General features: G+C 45.6%; 1 protein-coding gene across 2 annotated transcripts in view; it reads right to left on the reverse strand.

Annotated features, from left to right (window-relative positions):
• Positions 1-19,588, reverse strand: part of CIST1 (colon, intestine and stomach enriched 1) — a 243,166-nt gene that overhangs the window by 21,571 nt on the left and 202,007 nt on the right. For both annotated transcript variants that reach the window (XM_063916190.1, XM_063916183.1), the window contains exons 4-5: positions 18,847-18,960; positions 3,055-3,117 (exon numbers count right to left, since the gene is read on the reverse strand). In XM_063916190.1, coding sequence (XP_063772260.1) covers positions 3,055-3,117; positions 18,847-18,960 — 177 coding nt within the window. The remainder of the gene's footprint in view (positions 1-3,054; positions 3,118-18,846; positions 18,961-19,588) is intronic.

Below are 19,588 nucleotides of genomic sequence, written 5' to 3' on the forward strand. Positions count from 1 at the left end.
CTCCCGTGGCACCCTCGTTCGCAAATGCGTATATGTGGGATGTGGAAAAGACACTGTTTTTTGCTGATCCATCAGTGGCTGAGCGGTTGTTTATTTATTTTCGGTATATAGAAGATTTGCTCCTCTTTTGGAGAGGAGCGGATCAGGCGCTCAGCAATTTAGTGTCTTACCATAACTCCACTAGTAGTCCCATCAAACTGACTTTGGTGAGTCATCACTCTGAGATCTGTTTTCTGGATATCAGGATTAGAATTCAGGGTGGTAAGATTATAACTGGTTTATACAAAAAACCCACGGATCGTAATACCATTTTAAGATACGACAGCTTCCACCCCCCTGCTATGATTAAGGGACCCCCATACTCGCAATTCTTGCGAGTATGTAGAGTTAACAACGAGGAGTCCGAAAGAGCAAAACAACTTGATGAGATGGAACACAGGTTCCGACAAAGAGGCTACCCCATGAAGCTTTTGACCACGGCTAGAAAAAAAACACAGGACCTTAGCCGAGAAACATTGCTACAGGATCATGGTCCCAGGGAAAAGGCCAGGGTTATCCCATGGGTTAACGAATATAATGTAAAAAGTGATTTCGTTAATAAGAGAGCAAGAACTCTCTGGCCCCTGGTGTCTACTGATCCAGAATTGAAAATATTTCATGATAAACGGCTAATGCCGAGCTACACGAGAGGGAGAAGCATTAGGGACATAGTGGTGAAGACAGACCTATAAAAGTTAAAGAACACCCCTACTAATTTTCTGACACAAAAAATGGGTGTTTTAAATGTAAAGAGGTGTACAACTTGTTCGCACATGTCCCCAGGGGATAATATCCCCCATCCCTATAGTGGTAAAAAATTCCCTATAAAATGGCCGTTAACGTGCAGCTCGAAATTCGTAGTTTACGCCATAATATGCCCCTGTGGGCGCTACTATATTGGCAAGACTGAGTGCCAGTTTAAAATCAGGATGGAACAACATAGACAAGCCATTAGGAACGCCCTGGCATCAGGTAGTGGGGAGCAGCCTGTGGCACGCCACTTCTTGGAATATAGGCATGGGGTGGCCACGTTCAAGCACAGGATCATAGACCATGTTCCACCATCACAGCGAGGTGGTAATAGGGGTAAACAGCTCCTACAGCTGGAATCTATGTGGATCCATAGGCTAAATACATTAAAACCAGGAGGGTTAAATGAAAGCCTTGGGTTGATTAACTTTTTATGAATTAGGAGTAGTAGTAAGGTTGTGTGTGAGCCAGATAGTCTTAGAAGGTGTTATAGTTCCAGTTGGGGTCAGTTCTCTCAAATGTGTCTTAAACAGTGTTTTAGAGGTTGTAGTAATGTAAAAATGCAAAGATTTAATTGTGGTGGAGTTGATGATCGCCAGGGAGAACATTATAGGCTGCCTGAACATGCTTTAACATGGTTTGCACTTTTATGATATTTTTAGATGAGGTTTATTAATATATATGGGTTTGTAAGGTGCAGGGGTTAACAGGCTTGATCTGTCATCAATTTACACGTATGTAGTTCCCTGTCTGTCAGGGATCGTCTGAATTGTATGTTTGCACAATCACTGTAATGTTTTTAGCACACTATAATATTTATTTTTAATATAACAATGTCCCAAGAGGACCTGATGCACTGTAAACATTGTATGATCTATTCTGATAACCCTGCATGTGTCTGTTTTTGTATCCAGGGTCACCATGGTAACGCGGCCCGGCCGGGTGCCGTGACGTCACTTCCGCATCATGTGATCTGCATCATGTGATGCGCTGTGGACGCCGGGCTGAGAGCGCAGTAGACGCGGCCGTGAATGACGCTGGCCGGGAAACCGGAGGGGGGGTAAGTTCACTGGTATAAATTTGTTTGTTTAACACTGTACACTTGTCCTGAAGACGGGGAGGTGGTCCCCGAAACGTTGGCCGTATTGATTACACTGCATTGATTTTTTCACAAGTCTGCTGAGTGCCGCCTCTTTTCTTTATCTATATATATATATATATATATATATATATGTAACTTGCTATTGACTTTCAGTTACTGCACCAGCTTAACTGTGACCTCTGAGACTGCAAGTGGTAAAGTGTGTACACCTTACAGAGACTAAATGGACTCTTTCGCTACTTAGAGTAGCTGTGAACTGAGGGGGTCATTCAGACCTGATCGCTCGCTAGCAGTTTTTTGCAGCACTGCGATCAGAGGTGGGCTTTAAAAAACAGTCTCTCTCTCTATATATATATATATGTCATCCTTCAGTTATATGGAGGGCGATAGGATTTGATTTTGTTTGTGCACATATTTATAATTGCCAGCCACCAGCACTGGTTTTGCCTATAACATTGACTATAAATAATTTGAATTGGTCCTGGACCACCAATCCAAGGCACCTCGCAAGTGTCCTGAGGCACCCAAGGGTGCCACGGCACACATTTTGAGAACCACTGGTCTAGTGTGTATCCAGCTTAATAATTGCAGTTAATCTGCGGGTTACAGCTCCCAGCTCAACTTCTGCAAAAAAAATGCAACAATGTAATCTTAGTGACAAGTTTTTTGCAGTTTCTGAGTACCTCTGGACTTACTCAGCCGCTGCGATCACTTCAGTCTTTTTGGTCCCTGACTTGACGTCAGACACCCATCCTGCAAACGCTTGGACACGCCTGCGTTTTTCCAAACATTCCCAGAAAATGGTCAGTTGACCCCCACAAACACCTTCTTCCTGTCAACCACCTTGCGATCGGCTCTGTGAATGGATTCTTCGTTAAAGCCATCGCCCAGCACCGACCCTCTTTGTACCCGTACAACGCGCCTGCTCATTGTGGTGCATACGCATGCACAGTTTTGCCGAGATTTAACCTGATCGCAGCGCTGCAAAAAGTTGCTAGCGAACAAACAACTAACTCGGAATGACTCCCTAAATGAAGTGGAATAAAACCACCACTCTGTTACTGTGAACAAAGACAAACAACTAACACACATGATATAGTGCTACAGATAATTGTGATGTACAGTAGCTGCCTTTGCAGAACATGTTCAGGGTGTTTACTCACTGTAAGAGGTCTGTGTCCTGTCTGGGGTCTGGGTGGTGAAATTAGATATGCTATGCGTACTGCCTGTGAAAGAAACAACTGAACATCAGGCAACAAACAACTAAATATTATAAACATTAACACTGTGTGTCATTAACAGAACACCTACCTTATTGTTGGGGAATTAAACAGCAATATGCTATTATTCCTTACATGGTTACATAGGTAAGCTTGAAAAATATACATTTATGAAATAGACTTTTATGAAAACTTCTGCATAGAAAAACCATTCAGATAGGGAAAGCATTATCAAAGCTTGGAGCGAGATACAGTAAGAACATATAAAGTACTAACCAATCAGCGTCTAGCTGTCATTTTATGTGCTGTGTTTATAAAAAATATCAGTAACTGATTGGTTAGTGCTTTATCTCTCTCCAAGCTTTGATAAATCTCCCCTTTGTTTACTGTGCACCCATTTTCATAACTGTGCTTCCATCCTTCCTTCCTCGCTTAACTATTAATGCACAGGAAAATGTCAGATACCGAAACCCCATGTAAACTACTTATTTTCTGGTTATGTTACAGACACTAATCTGCTCATCACATTAACTGTTGTCAATTGTATGTTTGTCTTACCTACTTCATCCTTTCTTCCAGCTATTGAGGAATAATTTGGCCTCAAATTTGATTTTATTCTTTTTGTCATTAAATATACAAGGGGTAATTCAATTAGTGGTGATGTACGATCACAATGGGCAGTCTCCACACCACCGCTTATTACAGGTCACCAGCATTGCAGAAATTATCATGTACAGTACCTCTATGGGTAGCAAAAGAAAACCTGTAATGTTTGTGGGTGTGATGTGCCAGAGAAATTACTGGAACACCAGTATTTTGCATCATTATGCAACATATGATTATGAAAGCCTATGTGACAACATTGTTATGTGGAGGTTTCGGGCAAAAGGAATAGTGGCATAGCACTTGGGATCCAAAAGCCCAGCTTGCGCTCAGCTCACATATGTGTTCAGACAGGCCCAGCAAACCATGGTTTAAAAGATGACCTAACGCACTGGACAGTATATTGAATATATTACTGAGAATAGGTTGTAAACTCTTGTAATATTGTAATAATGTTATCTTATGACAATTTTCCAGATATCATCACTAGTGATATCATCACTTATACCTTAGGAGAAAAGTACTATAGAAAATGTAGGAAAAAGTTACTTTAGTGTGGTGTAGAGAATATTAAAAATAACATGTATAAAGTATATAGGGTGATTCAAAAGTTGCAGTATACCCTATTGTTTCAAAAACTGTGCAGGAAATGGGAAAACTGAATACTCCAGCAAGGTATGGGTGAGGTGGGCTGTCTTTAAGGGTATGTACCGAACATGGGCGCCATCTTGAAATTGGCCATCCAGAATCTAAGTCAGTTTTTTCAAATAGTAAGTGGACTGTGTAACATGTCAAGCAACATCGGAATTTGCTGAAAAGTTTATCCCTGCAAACAGATTTGAAATAGCAGTTATGGTTCAAAAGTTACAACATTTTTTGTTGTTGCAGGTAACTGAAGATGGCTTTGACAAAAGAGAGAATTGAGGTCATTTTGATGTCTGGAGAACAAAGTTTTCATGTCATAGCTGCAGATTTTAACAACCTGCACCCACAAAGCTGAAGCTTTGCCTTGGGCATCTATACCTGCCATCTATGGGAAAGCCATCTGATCAACTAACGTTACACGGTACATTACAGAAAGATATAACAGTGGGGGGAATTCAATTGTTTGAAAAGTCGGTTGGGTGTCTGTTTTTTCCTGTCTATTAGATAGGAAAAAACAGACACCCAACTGACTTTTCAAACAATTGAATCTCCCCCATTGTCTAAATTATGAATAGAGGGTGCTTAATGGTGCAGTGATGCGCACACTGCCAGCACTGAATTAAATCAACATTGATGTCACAAGAGACTTTGAAACTTTGAGCAGGAAAGTTACAGTCACCACATAGTGGAACATTTAGCTAAATAGATACATTTATATCTGTAAAGGATACTCAGCAATAATTTATTGCAACAAATGTTAATACGTGTTGAACACTAGAGATAGTGATAAATTGAACTTTACAGTGGCTTAACATTTTTTTCACATTTATTATTCTTTCACATTTTTCACTTGCACAATATTTCCACATACATTTTATGATACCAATTAAAAGTTATATTTTATCATTATTGGTCATCTATCTAAATGATATTTGACTTTTAGTAATTAATTGAACACCTTGTCCCTGTGTGCCCACTACAGGGAATACTTCCTTCTTCTGGTCTTTCCATGTCTGCATTTTGCTAAAGATCACCTGGACAAGCCGGAAGGCTATTGGAACAATGTTTTGTGGACAGATGAGTCTAAAATAGCGATTTTTGGTTTAAATGAGAAGCGTTATGTTTGGAGAAAGGAGAACACTGCATTCCAGCATAAAACCCTCATACCATCTGTGAAACACGGTGGTGGTGGTTGTCAGTGGCGTCAAAACAGGGGGGGCACAAGGGGACCGCATGCCCCCCCACCCAACATGTCAGAGGCGCTGGGGAGGGGGAGCGCTTACCACGGGATCCCCGCGGAGACTCCTACTTTAAAAAAGTGTGCTCTGTGCTGCCGCAGCATGCTGCCCACTGTCCCAGTTGGCTCTTCACTGATGCATTACTGGGAGGAGGTGGGAATGTCCCAGCAGGCTCAGCATGGCCATGCCTCCTCCCAGTAATGCATCAGTGACGAGACAACCAGGACAGGACAGTGGGCAGCATGCTGCGGCAGCACAGAGCACACTTTTTTCTCTAACGTCCTAAGTGGATGCTGGGGACTCCGTCAGGACCATGGGGAATAGCGGCTCCGCAGGAGACAGGGCACAAAAATAAAGCTTTAGGATTAGGTGGTGTGTACTGGCTCCTCCCCCTATGACCCTCCTCCAAGCCTCAGTTAGGTTTTTGTGCCCGTCCGAGCAGGGTGCAATCTAGGTGGCTCTCTTAAAGAGCTGCTTAGAAAAAGTTTTTTAGGTTTTTTATTTTCAGTGAGTCCTGCTGGCAACAGGCTCACTGCATCGAGGGACTTAGGGGAGAAGAAGTGAACTCGCCTGCGTGCAGGATGGATTGGCTTCTTAGGCTACTGGACACCATTAGCTCCAGAGGGAGTCGGAACACAGGTCTCACCCTGGGGTTCGTCCCGGAGCCGCGCCGCCGACCCCCCTTACAGATGCTGAAGATTGAAGGTCCGGAAACAGGCGGCAGAAGGCTCTTCAGTCTTCATGAAGGTAGCGCACAGCACTGCAGCTGTGCGCCATTGTTGTCACACACTTCACACCAAGCGGTCACGGAGGGTGCAGGGCGCTGCTGGGGGCGCCCTGGGCAGCAATATTTTAATACCTTATGGCAAAAGAATACATCACATATAGCCATTAAGGCTATATGTATGTATTTAACCCATGCCAGTTATCTAAAACTACGGGAGGAAAGCCCGCCGAAATAGGGGGCGGGGCTTATTCTCCTCAGCACACAGCGCCATTTTCCTGCTCAGCTCCGCTGTGAGGAAGGCTCCCAGGAATCTCCCCTGCACTGCACTACAGAAACAGGGTAAAACAGAGAGGGGGGGCATTTTTTGGCGATATATTGGATATATTTAAGCTGCTATAAGGAACAACACTTATATAAGGTTGTTCCCATATATATTATAGCGCTTGGGTGTGTGCTGGCAAACTCTCCCTCTGTCTCCCCAAAGGGCTAGTGGGGTCCTGTCTTCGATAAGAGCATTCCCTGTGTGTCTGCAGTGTGTCGGTACGTGTGTGTCGACATGTATGAGGACGATGTTGGCGTGGAGGCAGAGCAATTGCCGATAATGGTGATGTCACCACCCAGGGAGTCGACACCGGAATGGATGGCTTTGTTTATGGAATTACGTGATAATGTCAGCACATTACAAAAATCAGTTGACGACATGAGACGGCCGGCAAACCAGTTAGTACCTGCCCAGGCGTCTCAGACACCGTCAGGGGCTGTAAAGCGCCCTTTACCTCAGTCGGTCGACACAGACCCAGACACAGACACTGAATCTAGTGTCGACGGTGATGAAACAAACGTATTTTCAAGTAGGGCCACACGTTATATGATCACGGCAATGAAGGAGGCTTTGCATATCTCTGATACTGCAAGTACCACTACCTGTAGTTTTTCCTGAATCAGAGGAATTAAATGATGTATGTGATGAAGCGTGGGTTAACCCAGATAGAAAAATGCTAATTTCAAAAAAGTTATTAGCATTATACCCTTTCCCGCCAGAGGTTAGGGCGCGCTGGGAAACACCCCCTAGGGTGGATAAGGCGCTCACACGCTTATCAAAACAAGTGGCGTTACCGTCTCCTGATACGGCCGCCCTCAGGGATCCAGCTGATAGGAGACTGGAAACTACCCTAAAAAGTATATACACACATACTGGTGTTATACTGCGACCAGCCATCGCCTCAGCCTGGATGTGCAGTGCTGGGGTCGTCTGGTTGGATTCCCTGACTGAAAATATTGATACCCTGGATAGGGACAGTATTTTATTGACTATAGAGCAATTAAAGGATGCTTTCCTTTATATGCGAGATGCGCAGAGAGATATTTGCACTCTGGCATCGAGAGTAAATGCGATGTCCATATCTGCCAGAAGGAGTTTATGGACGCGACAGTGGTCAGGTGATGCGGATTCCAAACGACATATGGAAGTATTGCCGTATAAAGGGGAGGAATTATTTGGCGTCGGTCTATCGGATCTGGTGGCCACGGCAACTGCCGGAAAATCCACTTTTTTACCTCAGACCCCCTCCCAACAGAAAAAGACACCGTCTTTTCAGCCGCAGTCCTTTCGGTCCTATAAGAACAAGCGGACAAAAGGACAGTCATATCTGCCTCGGGGCAGAGGAAGGGGTAAGAGAGGGCAGCAAGCAGCCCCTGCCCAGGAACAGAAGCCCTCCCAGGGTTCTGCAAAGCCCTCAGCATGACGCTGGGGCCTTACAAGCGGACTCAGGAGCGGTGGGGGGTCGACTCAAGAATTTCAGCGCACAGTGGGCTTGCTCACAGGTGGACCCCTGGATTCTGCAGGTAGTATCTCAGGGTTACAGGTTGGAATTCGAGAAGTCTCCCCCTCGCCGGTTCCTAAAGTCTGCTTTGCCAACGTCTCCCTCAGACAGGGCGACGGTATTGGAAGCCATTCACAAGCTGTTTTCTCAGCAGGTGATAGTCAAGGTACCCCTCCTACAACAGGGAAAGGGGTATTACTCCACGCTATTTGTGGTACCGAAGCCGGACGGCTCGGTAAGACCTATTCTAAATCTGAAATCTTTGAACCTGTACATACAAAAATTCAAGTTCAAGATGGAGTCACTCAGAGCAGTGATAGCGAATCTGGAAGAAGGGGACTTTATGTTGTCCCTGGACATAAAGGATGCTTACCTGCATGTCCCAATTTGCCCTTCACATCAAGGGTACCTCAGGTTCGTGGTGCAAAACTGTCATTATCAGTTTCAGACGCTGCCGTTTGGATTGTCCACGGCACCTCGGGTCTTTACCAAGGTAATGGCCGAAATGATGATCCTTCTACGAAGAAGAGGCGTATTAATTATCCCTTACTTGGACGATCTCCTGATAAGGGCAAGGTCCAGAGAACAGCTGGAAGACGGAGTAACACTAACCCAACTAGTGCTGCAACAACACGGGTGGATTCTGAATTTTCCAAAATCTCAGTTGACCCCGACGACACGTCTGCTGTTCCTGGGAATGATTCTGGACACGGTTCAGAAAAAGGTGTTTCTTCCGGAGGAGAAAGCCAGGGAGTTATCCGAACTTGTCAGGAACCTCCTAAAACCAGGGACAGTGTCTGTGCATCAATGCACAAGAGTCCTGGGAAAGATGGTGGCTTCTTACGAAGCGATTCCATTCGGCAGATTCCACGCACGAACTTTTCAGTGGGATCTGCTGGACAAATGGTCCGGATCGCATCTGCAGATGCATCAGCGGATAACCTTATCACCACGGACAAGGGTGTCTCTTCTGTGGTGGTTGCAGAGTGCTCATCTGTTAGAGGGCCGCAGATTCGGCATACAGGACTGGGTCCTGGTGACCACGGATGCCAGTCTGAGAGGCTGGGGAGCGGTCACACAGGGAAGAAACTTCCAGGGAGTATGGTCAAGCCTGGAGATGTCTCTTCACATAAATATACTGGAGCTAAGAGCGATTTACAATGCTCTAAGTCTGGCAAAACCCCTGCTTCAGGGTCAGCCGGTGTTGATCCAGTCGGACAACATCACGGCAGTCGCCCACGTAAACAGACAGGGCGGCACAAGAAGCAGGACAGCAATGGCAGAAGCTGCAAGGATTCTTCGCTGGGCGGAAGATCATGTGATAGCACTGTCAGCAGTATTCATTCCGGGAGTGGACAACTGGGAAGCAGACTTCCTCAGCAGACACGATCTACACCCGGGAGAGTGGGGACTTCATCCAGAAGTCTTCCACATGATTGTGAACCGTTGGGAAAAACCAATGGTGGATATGATGGCGTCCCGCCTCAACAAAAAACTGGACAGGTATTGCGCCAGGTCAAGAGATCCTCAGGCAATAGGTGTGGACGCTCTGGTAACACCGTGGGTGTTCCAGTCAGTGTATGTGTTCCCTCCTCTGCCTCTCATACCAAAAGTACTGAGAATTATACGGCAAAAGGGAGTAAGAACGATACTAGTGGCTCCGGATTGGCCAAGAAGAACTTGGTACCCGGAACTTCAAGAGATGCTCACGGAGGATCCGTGGCCTCTACCTCTAAGACGGGACCTGCTTCAGCAGGGACCGTGTCTATTCCAAGACTTACCGCGGCTGCGTTTGACGGCATGGCGGTTGAACGCCGAATTCTAAGGGAAAAAGGCATTCCGGAAGAGGTCATTCCTACACTGGTAAAAGCCAGGAAGGAGGTGACTGCACAACATTATCACCGCATTTGGAGAAAATATGTTGCGTGGTGTGAGGCCAGGAAGGCCCCCACGGAGGAATTTCAACTCGGTCGATTCCTACATTTCCTGCAAACAGGATTGTCTATGGGCCTCAAATTGGGGTCCATTAAGGTTCAAATTTCGGCCCTGTCGATTTTCTTCCAGAAAGAATTGGCTTCAGTTCCTGAAGTCCAGAATTTTGTAAAAGGAGTACTACATATACAGCCCCCGGTTGTGCCCCCAGTGGCACCGTGGGATCTTAATGTAGTCTTGGATTTTCTCAAATCCCATTGGTTTGAGCCGCTCAAATCGGTGGAGTTGAAGTATCTTACATGGAAAGTAACCATGCTACTGGCCCTGGCTTCAGCCAGGAGAGTATCAGAATTGGCGGCTTTATCATATAAGAGCCCATATCTGATTTTCCATACGGACAGGGCAGAACTGCGGACGCGTCCTCATTTTCTGCCTAAGGTGGTGTCAGCGTTTCACCTGAACCAGCCTATTGTGGTGCCTGCGGCTACTAACGAGTTGGAGGATTCCAAGTTGTTGGACGTGGTCCGGGCATTGAAAATATATATTTCAAGAACGGCGGGAGTCAGAAAGTCTGACTCACTGTTTATATTGTATGCACCCAACAAGATGGGTGCTCCTGCTTCTAAGCAGACGATTGCTCGTTGGATTTGTAGCACAATTCAACTTGCACATTCTGTGGCAGGCTTGCCACAACCTAAATCTGTCAAGGCCCATTCCACAAGGAAAGTGGGCTCATCCTGGGCGGCTGCCCGGGGAGTCTCGGCATTACAACTCTGCCGAGCTGCTACTTGGTCAGGGGCAAACACGTTTGCAAAATTCTACAAATTTGATACCCTGGCTGAGGAGGACCTTGAGTTCTCTCATTCGGTGCTGCAGAGTCATCCGCACTCTCCCGCCCGTTTGGGAGCTTTGGTATAATCCCCATGGTCCTGACGGAGTCCCCAGCATCCACTTAGGACGTTAGAGAAAATAAGAATTTACTTACCGATAATTCTATTTCTCGTAGTCCGTAGTGGATGCTGGGCGCCCATCCCAAGTGCGGATTGTCTGCAATACTTGTACATAGTTATTGTTACAAAAAAATCGGGTTGTTATTTGTTGTGAGCCGTCTGTTCAGAGGCTCCTACGTTTGTCATACTGTTAACTGGGTTCAGATCACAAGTTATACGGTGTGATTGGTGTGGCTGGTATGAGTCTTACCCGGGGTTCAATATCCTTCCTTATTGTGTACGCTCGTCCGGGCACAGTATCCTAACTGAGGCTTGGAGGAGGGTCATAGGGGGAGGAGCCAGTACACACCACCTAATCCTAAAGCTTTATTTTTGTACCCTGTCTCCTGCGGAGCCGCTATTCCCCATGGTCCTGACGGAGTTCCCAGCATCCACTACGGACTACGAGAAATAGAATTATCGGTAAGTAAATTCTTATTTAAAGTAGGAGCCTCCGCGGGGATACCGTGGTAAGTGCTACCCACACGGGGAGGGGAGAGGATAATGCCCCACTAACCACAAAACATTCTGGCGGCCCTGGTGGTGGTATCATGGTTTTGGCCAGTTCTGCTGCATCAGGCTCAGGATGAATTGCCATCATTGATGGGACAATGAATTCTGAATTATACCAGAATATTCTAAAGGAAAATGTCAGGACATCTGTCCATGATCTGCATCTCAAGAGAACGTGGGCCATGCAGCAAGACAACGACCCACAGCACACACCTGAAACCAAAGAATGGTTAAAGAAGAATACATTTAAAGTTTTGGAATGGCCAAGTAAAAGTCCTGAACTTAATCCAATCAAAATGTTGTGAAAAGACCTGAAGCAAACAGTTTATGGGAGGAAACCCACCAACATAACAGAGTTAAAGCTGTTTTGTATGGAGGAATGGGGTAAAATTACTCCTAGCCGATGTTCAGGACTAATCAACAATTACCAGAAACGTTTACATGCTGTTATTGCTGCACAAGGTACCAGATACTGAATGCAAAGGTTCACATACTTTTGCCATTCACAGATATGTGATATTAAAAACTTTTACTCAATAAAAACATTAGCATATCCAATTTGTTTTGTCTCATTTTTTGATGTGCGTCTTTTTATCTACTTTTAGGACTTGTGTGAAAATCTGAGATAGTTTTAGGCCAAATTTCAGCAGAAATATAGAAAATTCTGAAAGGTTCTCAAACTTTCAAGCACCACTGTATATGAGAAGTATTTGTATATATTGTTACAACTTCAGATTATTATGCTTATTCAGCTCATATTAGTGGAAACAATCTAGTTAGTATAATATAATAAAAATAATATTAGGGCAGATGTATTAAGCCTGGAGAAGTGGCAAAGCAGTGATCAAGCTTTGATAAGTGCAAGGTGATAATGTACCAGCTGATTGGCTGATACGTTATCACCTTCCATTTATCACTTCTTTATCACTTCTCCAGGCTTAATATATCTGCCCCATTGTATCGCTTAGAAATATATTTGGTTATTTTGTTGGTCCAATAACTTAGTCTAAGATAGTACAGAAGATTACATGCATGTGAATCTGAGGTGGTAGTAAACCAAAAAAGATCAAGTAACTGCACCTTGGCAGAACCATATAGCTTTTTCACATAACCAATAAATAAACAAATAAATAAAATTTTTAATGGTAACTATATTGAAATGTAAAGTGAGGCTAGAGAAAGAGACTGAACAAAATACCTACACTAACACTACACTCCCCACAAACACTCCACAGGCACAGCGGCAGAGTAACCACTAGTCATGGGCCTAGGGATGCCACCTGCTGGGATCAGCGCGGTGCAGGCTTGTACAGAGTCCAGGAAGCCATAAGCTGCTGTTGCGTAAGGCACCGTCAGTGCAATAAAGTTTTTTTGTTAATTGAAGGGCACCACACAGGGACGGTCAGTTCTAAATCGGAGTGGGAGAAGGGACCTTCTGGCATCACTAGGGGAGGAGACATGTCACCAGGGGAGGAGCTACGGCCGAACAGGGTACCCGAAAAGTACCCTCGCGGGCTCGCTTCGTTCACCACGCTTCGGGCTCGGTGGCTCGCTCCGCTTCGCTTGCCTCCTGATTACTAAAGGTAATAGTTGGTGGCGTGGATAGTAGAGGACCTATCCCGCTGGCCTAGCTCCTCCCCCTTGTGTCATGCCTCCTCCCCCTGACATAAAAGGTCCCTTAGGCCACTTGAATCTAGCATCAACCCACAGGGACAGGGAGAGCAGACGGCAGCTGCTGACAGGGCACCATGTACAGCGCAGTGCTGTCTGTCAGCGCATGACATGCCACCTGCAGCTCCCTGCATTGCTACTAACCTCTCTGTTGGGGCTGAGGTCCTCTCATCTTGGGGTTGAGCATGAAATGCGAGGCAGGGTACAAGCACAGGAGGGGAGATGAATCGGAGCTTAGGCAGGGGAAGGATCAGCAGGCAGAGGGATCGGCGACGATGGTTGAGGGAAGTGCTGACGTGGACACACAATGCAGCTGCCCCCTCCCTCCTGCTACCAGGAAAGAAACGGCAGAACCCAGAACCTGGTGCACTAATACTTAAAAAATATATATGAAAAGAAAGAAATGGTGCAGGGTATTGTTTGCTATGTCTTTGAGCTCACCATCAGCAGGGCCCCATAGCAGCTGCATCCCCTGCACCCCCTACAGTTACGCTACTGGGTAGAACTGTATTGCATGCTTTTCACTGTCATAAGACTGCCTGTCAGAGCCGGCCCTAACCAATATGATGCCCTAGGCAAGATTTTGGCTGGTGCCCCCTAGCACCACCGCTGGTTCTGCCTCTGACCTTGCACCTCTTTCCCAGCACCATCACCCCTCACCCATAGCAGTCCTTGTACCCCCTATATTTTAAATAGGAACAGTTCACACATTTGATGCATAGCCCAAAAAGGGGCATCTTCTTGCTGGGAAGGGGCATGGCCACACAATAGTAACCCCAATTCCAATTACGCCACACAGTACTGCAACTATTCACATTTTATCTTGCGATAGTGTCCATAATTCATATTACATCCCACAGTAGTATCACTTTACCTTATAAACGTTACTCCTCACAGTAGAGCCCCTTATTCACATTACATCACACTGAATTGCTCCTTATTCACATTACACCACACCTTATTGCTCTTTATTCACATTAGACGACACAGTAGTGCCCTTTCTATATGCAACGCCACATAGTAGAGCACCTTATACACATAATGCCACACATTAGTAATGCATTTATACACAATTCCACACAGTAATGCCCCTTACACATATGAGACACATTAATGTCCTTATAAACATAATGCGCCTTACACATTATGACAACTTTTATTAATGCCCTTTTACACATAATGTCCCTTATACATATGGCGCACATTATTAATGCCCTTATACACATAATGACACACATAGTGCCCCCTACACATTTGCTGCACATTATTAGTGCCCCTATACACATAATGACACACATACAGTAGTACCCTGTTATACATATACCGCACATTATTAATGCCTTTATACACATAATGACACACATAGTGGCCCTTTACACATATGTTGCACATTATTAATGCATTTTTACATGACACACATAATTCTCCTTACACATATTCTGAACACTACTGCACAACCAACCCACTCACATGCACACAGCACTCACACTTCCACTAACACTGTGACCTCTGCCTCTGCTTGGATACAGTTGTGTCCTCATAAATCTTGCATCAATGCTAACGTCGGGCACCTTTTTTAATGAAAATGCATCTTATTTGCATTGCTATGTGGCTAGGATGCACAAGCAGCTTCTGCTGATTAAACTGATATGCAGCATGCCTATATACTGTGTGAGACTGTGGCTGTATCTGCATATGAAATGCTACACACAGAATATAGGCATGTCGCATATCATTTTAATCAGCAGAAGCTGCTGATGCCCCTAGGTATATCAAATGCCCTAGGCAATTGCCTAGTTTGCCTATGCCTATGGCCGGCTCTGCTGCCTGTGCCTCATGCACTGCTATACAATTGGACAGGGTGCTACCTGTTTGTTATCTTTCTGAAAAGTTATACTGCATGGCTCATTGCTTCTAACTTAATGCTTGAACTACTTCAACCTTGCCTCTGTCATTCCTAAGGATTGTGACTGTGCTACTCTCATAACTCACTGCTTTTGCTCATCTCTGCTAATATCAAGGGAATTGCTGTATGCAGGCCCGGCGCTACCCGCTCAGCGAAGGGATGCAGTGCAGGGAGGCGCTGGGACAGATAGGCGCTTCCACTGCTCTGCATCCCTTCCCTGCTGCGCCGTCCTGTCCCCCTGCTGCTGCTGCTGCTGCTGCCACTGCTGTGTCTGTCACTGTATGACAGGCACTGGCAGCGGGCACCTGCAGCATGATACGCCTCCTCCCTCCCCTCATCTCATCTGTGTGACTGTGAGAGCGCCGAGTACGGGACAGAAGGGGGCGGAGCTACACGGGACGGTAGGGGGCGTGGCTAAACGGGCCGTAAGGGGGCGGAGCTACACGGACCTGGCTGCTGTACAGAGGGAGACTGGATTAGGTAAGTGGAGGGTGAGAGAGGTGTGTGTGTGTGTGTGTGTGTGTGTGTGTGTGTGTGTGTATATATGTGTGAATTGTGTGTGTGAGGTATGTCTGTGCGCGCGCTCTATGGACGCCACTACTGGGGGGGCATTACGTATAAGGACGCTATTACTACAGGGGGGCATTACGTGTAACAACGCTACTACTGGGGGGGCCATTACGTGTAAGGACGCTAATACTACTGGGGGTGCACTACGTATAAGGACGCTACTACTATTGGGGGGTATTACGTATAAGGACGCGTCTACTACTGGGGGTGCACTACGTATAAGGACGCTACTACTACTGTGGGTGCATTATGTATAAGAATGCTACTACTACTCGGGGGGCATTATGTATAAGGATGCTACTACTACTGGGGTGCATTACATATAAGGACGCTACTACTACGGGTGGGGCATTACGTATAAGGACGCTACTACTACGGGTGGGGCATTACGTATAAGATTAATAAGATTGTGCTACATTGTGGCGTAATTTTAAATGGGGGTACTACTGTGTGGCCATGCCCCTTACTTGTGAGACCACACCCCATTTCCCGGCGCGCGCCAAAGGAATATGGGAGGGCGCAAATTTATAGTTTGCAGGGGGGCGCCGAACACCCTAGCACCGGCCCTGGCTGTATGCTTACATGAGGTATTGTGAGACTGCCTAGAACAGTTTCATGCCAGTAACCCCTTTTAAACATTGCTTCATCTCTGAATAGGACCAATTTCAGGATCAGTGATTTTATAAAACGAAGGATAAGAGGACATTGATATACAGGGAGGGTTTTATAGGTCTAGAGACTGAGTTACAGAGACCCTCATGCAACTACTAAGTGGCTTTTGCATATATTGCTCTAAGGCTAGAGAATTATTAGTCAATTCTGAACATTCTTTCTTGTGCACTGTGACTATTGATTTATGTAACTGTGTAATGAAACAATTATGTTAAATATTTGAACAAGCTAACCCCTACTTATTACAAACAGACGTTAATTGAATTGATTCTACAGCGGTGACCAGATACATTCCTGATAAATAAACACCCAGTCACAGTGGTTTTTGTTTGGGGTTCCTTGGGGATGGTTTTTTGTCCATCATTCTGTCTAGGGTTGAACCGGTGAGGTTCAGAAAAGGTTGATATCAATGTTGCCGTGGGAACAGGCACGTGCATCGACATCGGTACCAACACTTACCTACAGTCAGGCCCGGCGCTACCCGCTCAGCAAAGGGATGCAGAGCAGGTAGGCGCCAGGCTGGAGAGGCACTCTCTCTGCTCTGCATCCCTGCTGCTGCACCTGGCCTCCCTACTGCTGCCAGCTGCTGTGCCTGTCATTGCATGACAGGCAGCGGCATCGGCAGCTTAAAGCCTCCACTCCCCCTCCTGTGACAGAGACAGTGACTGATTGGCCGAAAAGGGGGTGAAGCCACACAGTCAAAGGGGCGGGGCTACATTGGTGGAGGGAGCGGAGCTACACAGGACCAGCAGACTGCAGTGTCACAGAGGAGGACATGCTGCTCCAGATCCTGCCAGCCAGGAGTAAGTAAGAAAGTCTGTGTGTATGTATGTATGTATGTATGTATGTATGAATGAATGTGTGTGTATTTATGTAAGTGTATGTGTGTGGGGGTGGGGGGAATGTGAATAAACTGAACTTCTGTGGGCGTTATGTGTATGCTGTGCTACTACTGGGGCATTACGTGTAAGCGGCGCAACTACTACTGGGTTCATTATGTGCAAGCGGCACTACTACTGGGTTCGTTATGTGTAAGCGACGCTACTACTGGGGCATAATGTGTAAGTGGCACTACTACTGGGGGCGTTCCGTGTAAGCTGCACTACTACTGGGGGCATTACATGTAAGCTGCGCTACTGCTGGGGCGTTATGTGTAAGCTGCGCTACTATTGTGTTTATTATGTGTAAGCGGCGTTACTACTGAGGTCATTATGTGTAAGCGGCGCTGCTACTGGGGTCATTGTGTGTAAGTTGTGCTACAACTGGGGCATTATGTGTAAGCAGCGCCACTACTGGAGGCATTTTAAATGGTACTATTGTGTGACCACGCCCTTTCCTTGTGAGACCAAATCCCTTTTTCAACGCGCACTGTCCCTTTGTAAAGTATGGGAGGGCGCAAATTTATAGTTTGCAGGGGGCGCACCGGACTCCCTAGCATCGGCCCCTTCCTACAGTACACCTGTTGTTACACATACACACATCCTGACAGTATTCCTCAAACGCTCCCTACACACACACACTAACCCTGGCAGCACTCATTAATCCCCTATACATACGCACACACCCTGTTAGCATTCATTAACACACACACAAGCCGCCGCCCCCCACCCCACCGTACACACACACTCACCCACTCATTTATCATTTCTGCTCACAAAAACGTAAAAACAAATATACCTTACCAGGCTCCATTCAGCAGCAGCAAGCCAGCAACTCCTTGCGTTGCTAGGGGGCAGAACTTCGTATGTGTCACCAGTGACACATCGCCATCTAGAGGAAAGGAGAGGACTAGAGGAGAGGGAAGGGGCAGCCACCACTGCAGCTGACTCTGATGCACTGAGCAGTGACAGTATAGTGCCAGGGGCTGGGAATGTTCCAGAGGCTTGACACCTTGGTAGCGTCAGCCGTGGTCATCAGTAGTCCCGGACTGAAAATATACCTCCCAACATGACCAATTCTAGGAGAGACAAAATTATTTTTTTTCCTAGACTTCCTCTTAATTTATTATTGCCATCACCTGTGTTGAACTAGTTAATTGATAAGAAAGGTGTTTCAACACAGGTGATGGCAATCATAAATTAAGAGAGAAGTCCAGCAACAGAGCATTTTGTCCCTCCTAGAATAAGTCATGTTGGGAGGTATGACTGAAAGAGTCATCCTTCATTTATTTTTGAAAACTCAGTGGCATTACCCAGTGGCTGGCGCCCCTAGGCAGCTGCCTAAAGCTGCTTAATGGTAGAGCCAGCCCTGATAGTAATATATTTGAGGAAATCTTCAGAAGTACAACACCTTCACCAATGGAGTTCTGATGGCTGCATGTGATCATCATGCAAAAGAAAGAGTAGCTGGAAACCATTTGTTCAATGAGTGATGGAAAGGTATATATAATTAATAATATATAAGGTTAAATGTGGTCAAATTACATTTGGGAAATTATAATTCTCACCTGTATGATTGTTTATATCAGTGACAGCTTCAGGCATATGTGGAGTTGAGATCGTAGCAGATGTGTGCTCTGTTTCATTCTTCGTGGTGGTATCATTGGTTACAAGGCTGATAGCTGCATGACAAGACAAATAGAGGGAAATGTTTTTAATATGTAAGACTCAACTTCAGCTCATGCTGCTGCTGAGACTCCCAGCACTACTGCATCCGACCGGGTCGGAGACACAGTGGAAATGGGTGAGTGCCAGGTCTGACCCCAGTTTGGAACTATGTTCAAATCTTGGATCAGACCCGGGACTTAGGTGGAAAAGAGTTTTCAGTAAATCTTAGTAGAATAATACCCCTTTTACACACAAAAATTCTGGGTCCAACACAATATTTTGAACATGATGGAACCCAGGTAAGACCCTTTTGCACTGCACTTCCAACCCGGGTGATTCCCAGGTAGGCCCCATTTATACTGAACCTGGGTCAGCCATGCAAAATCTATGGACAAGGACACTAAAGTTTTACTTGTTTAAACCATTTTTTTTTTATATAATTGAAAAAATATATTAATTAAAAAATGTTGGGTTGCCACAAATTAACATCAGGTGTGTTATATTTATAGAAAAGTGGTATTCTTTAAACAAGTAATACAAATTTGTTTAAAGAATACCAAACAATCAAAGCATGTGATACCGCGGTACACAGGCAAGTACACTGTTGGTCCATTAAGAAAAGGCTACATTAGGGACATTTCT

This window comes from Pseudophryne corroboree, chromosome 1 (genome assembly GCF_028390025.1).
Source record: "Pseudophryne corroboree isolate aPseCor3 chromosome 1, aPseCor3.hap2, whole genome shotgun sequence".
NCBI lineage: Eukaryota > Metazoa > Chordata > Amphibia > Anura > Myobatrachidae > Pseudophryne > Pseudophryne corroboree.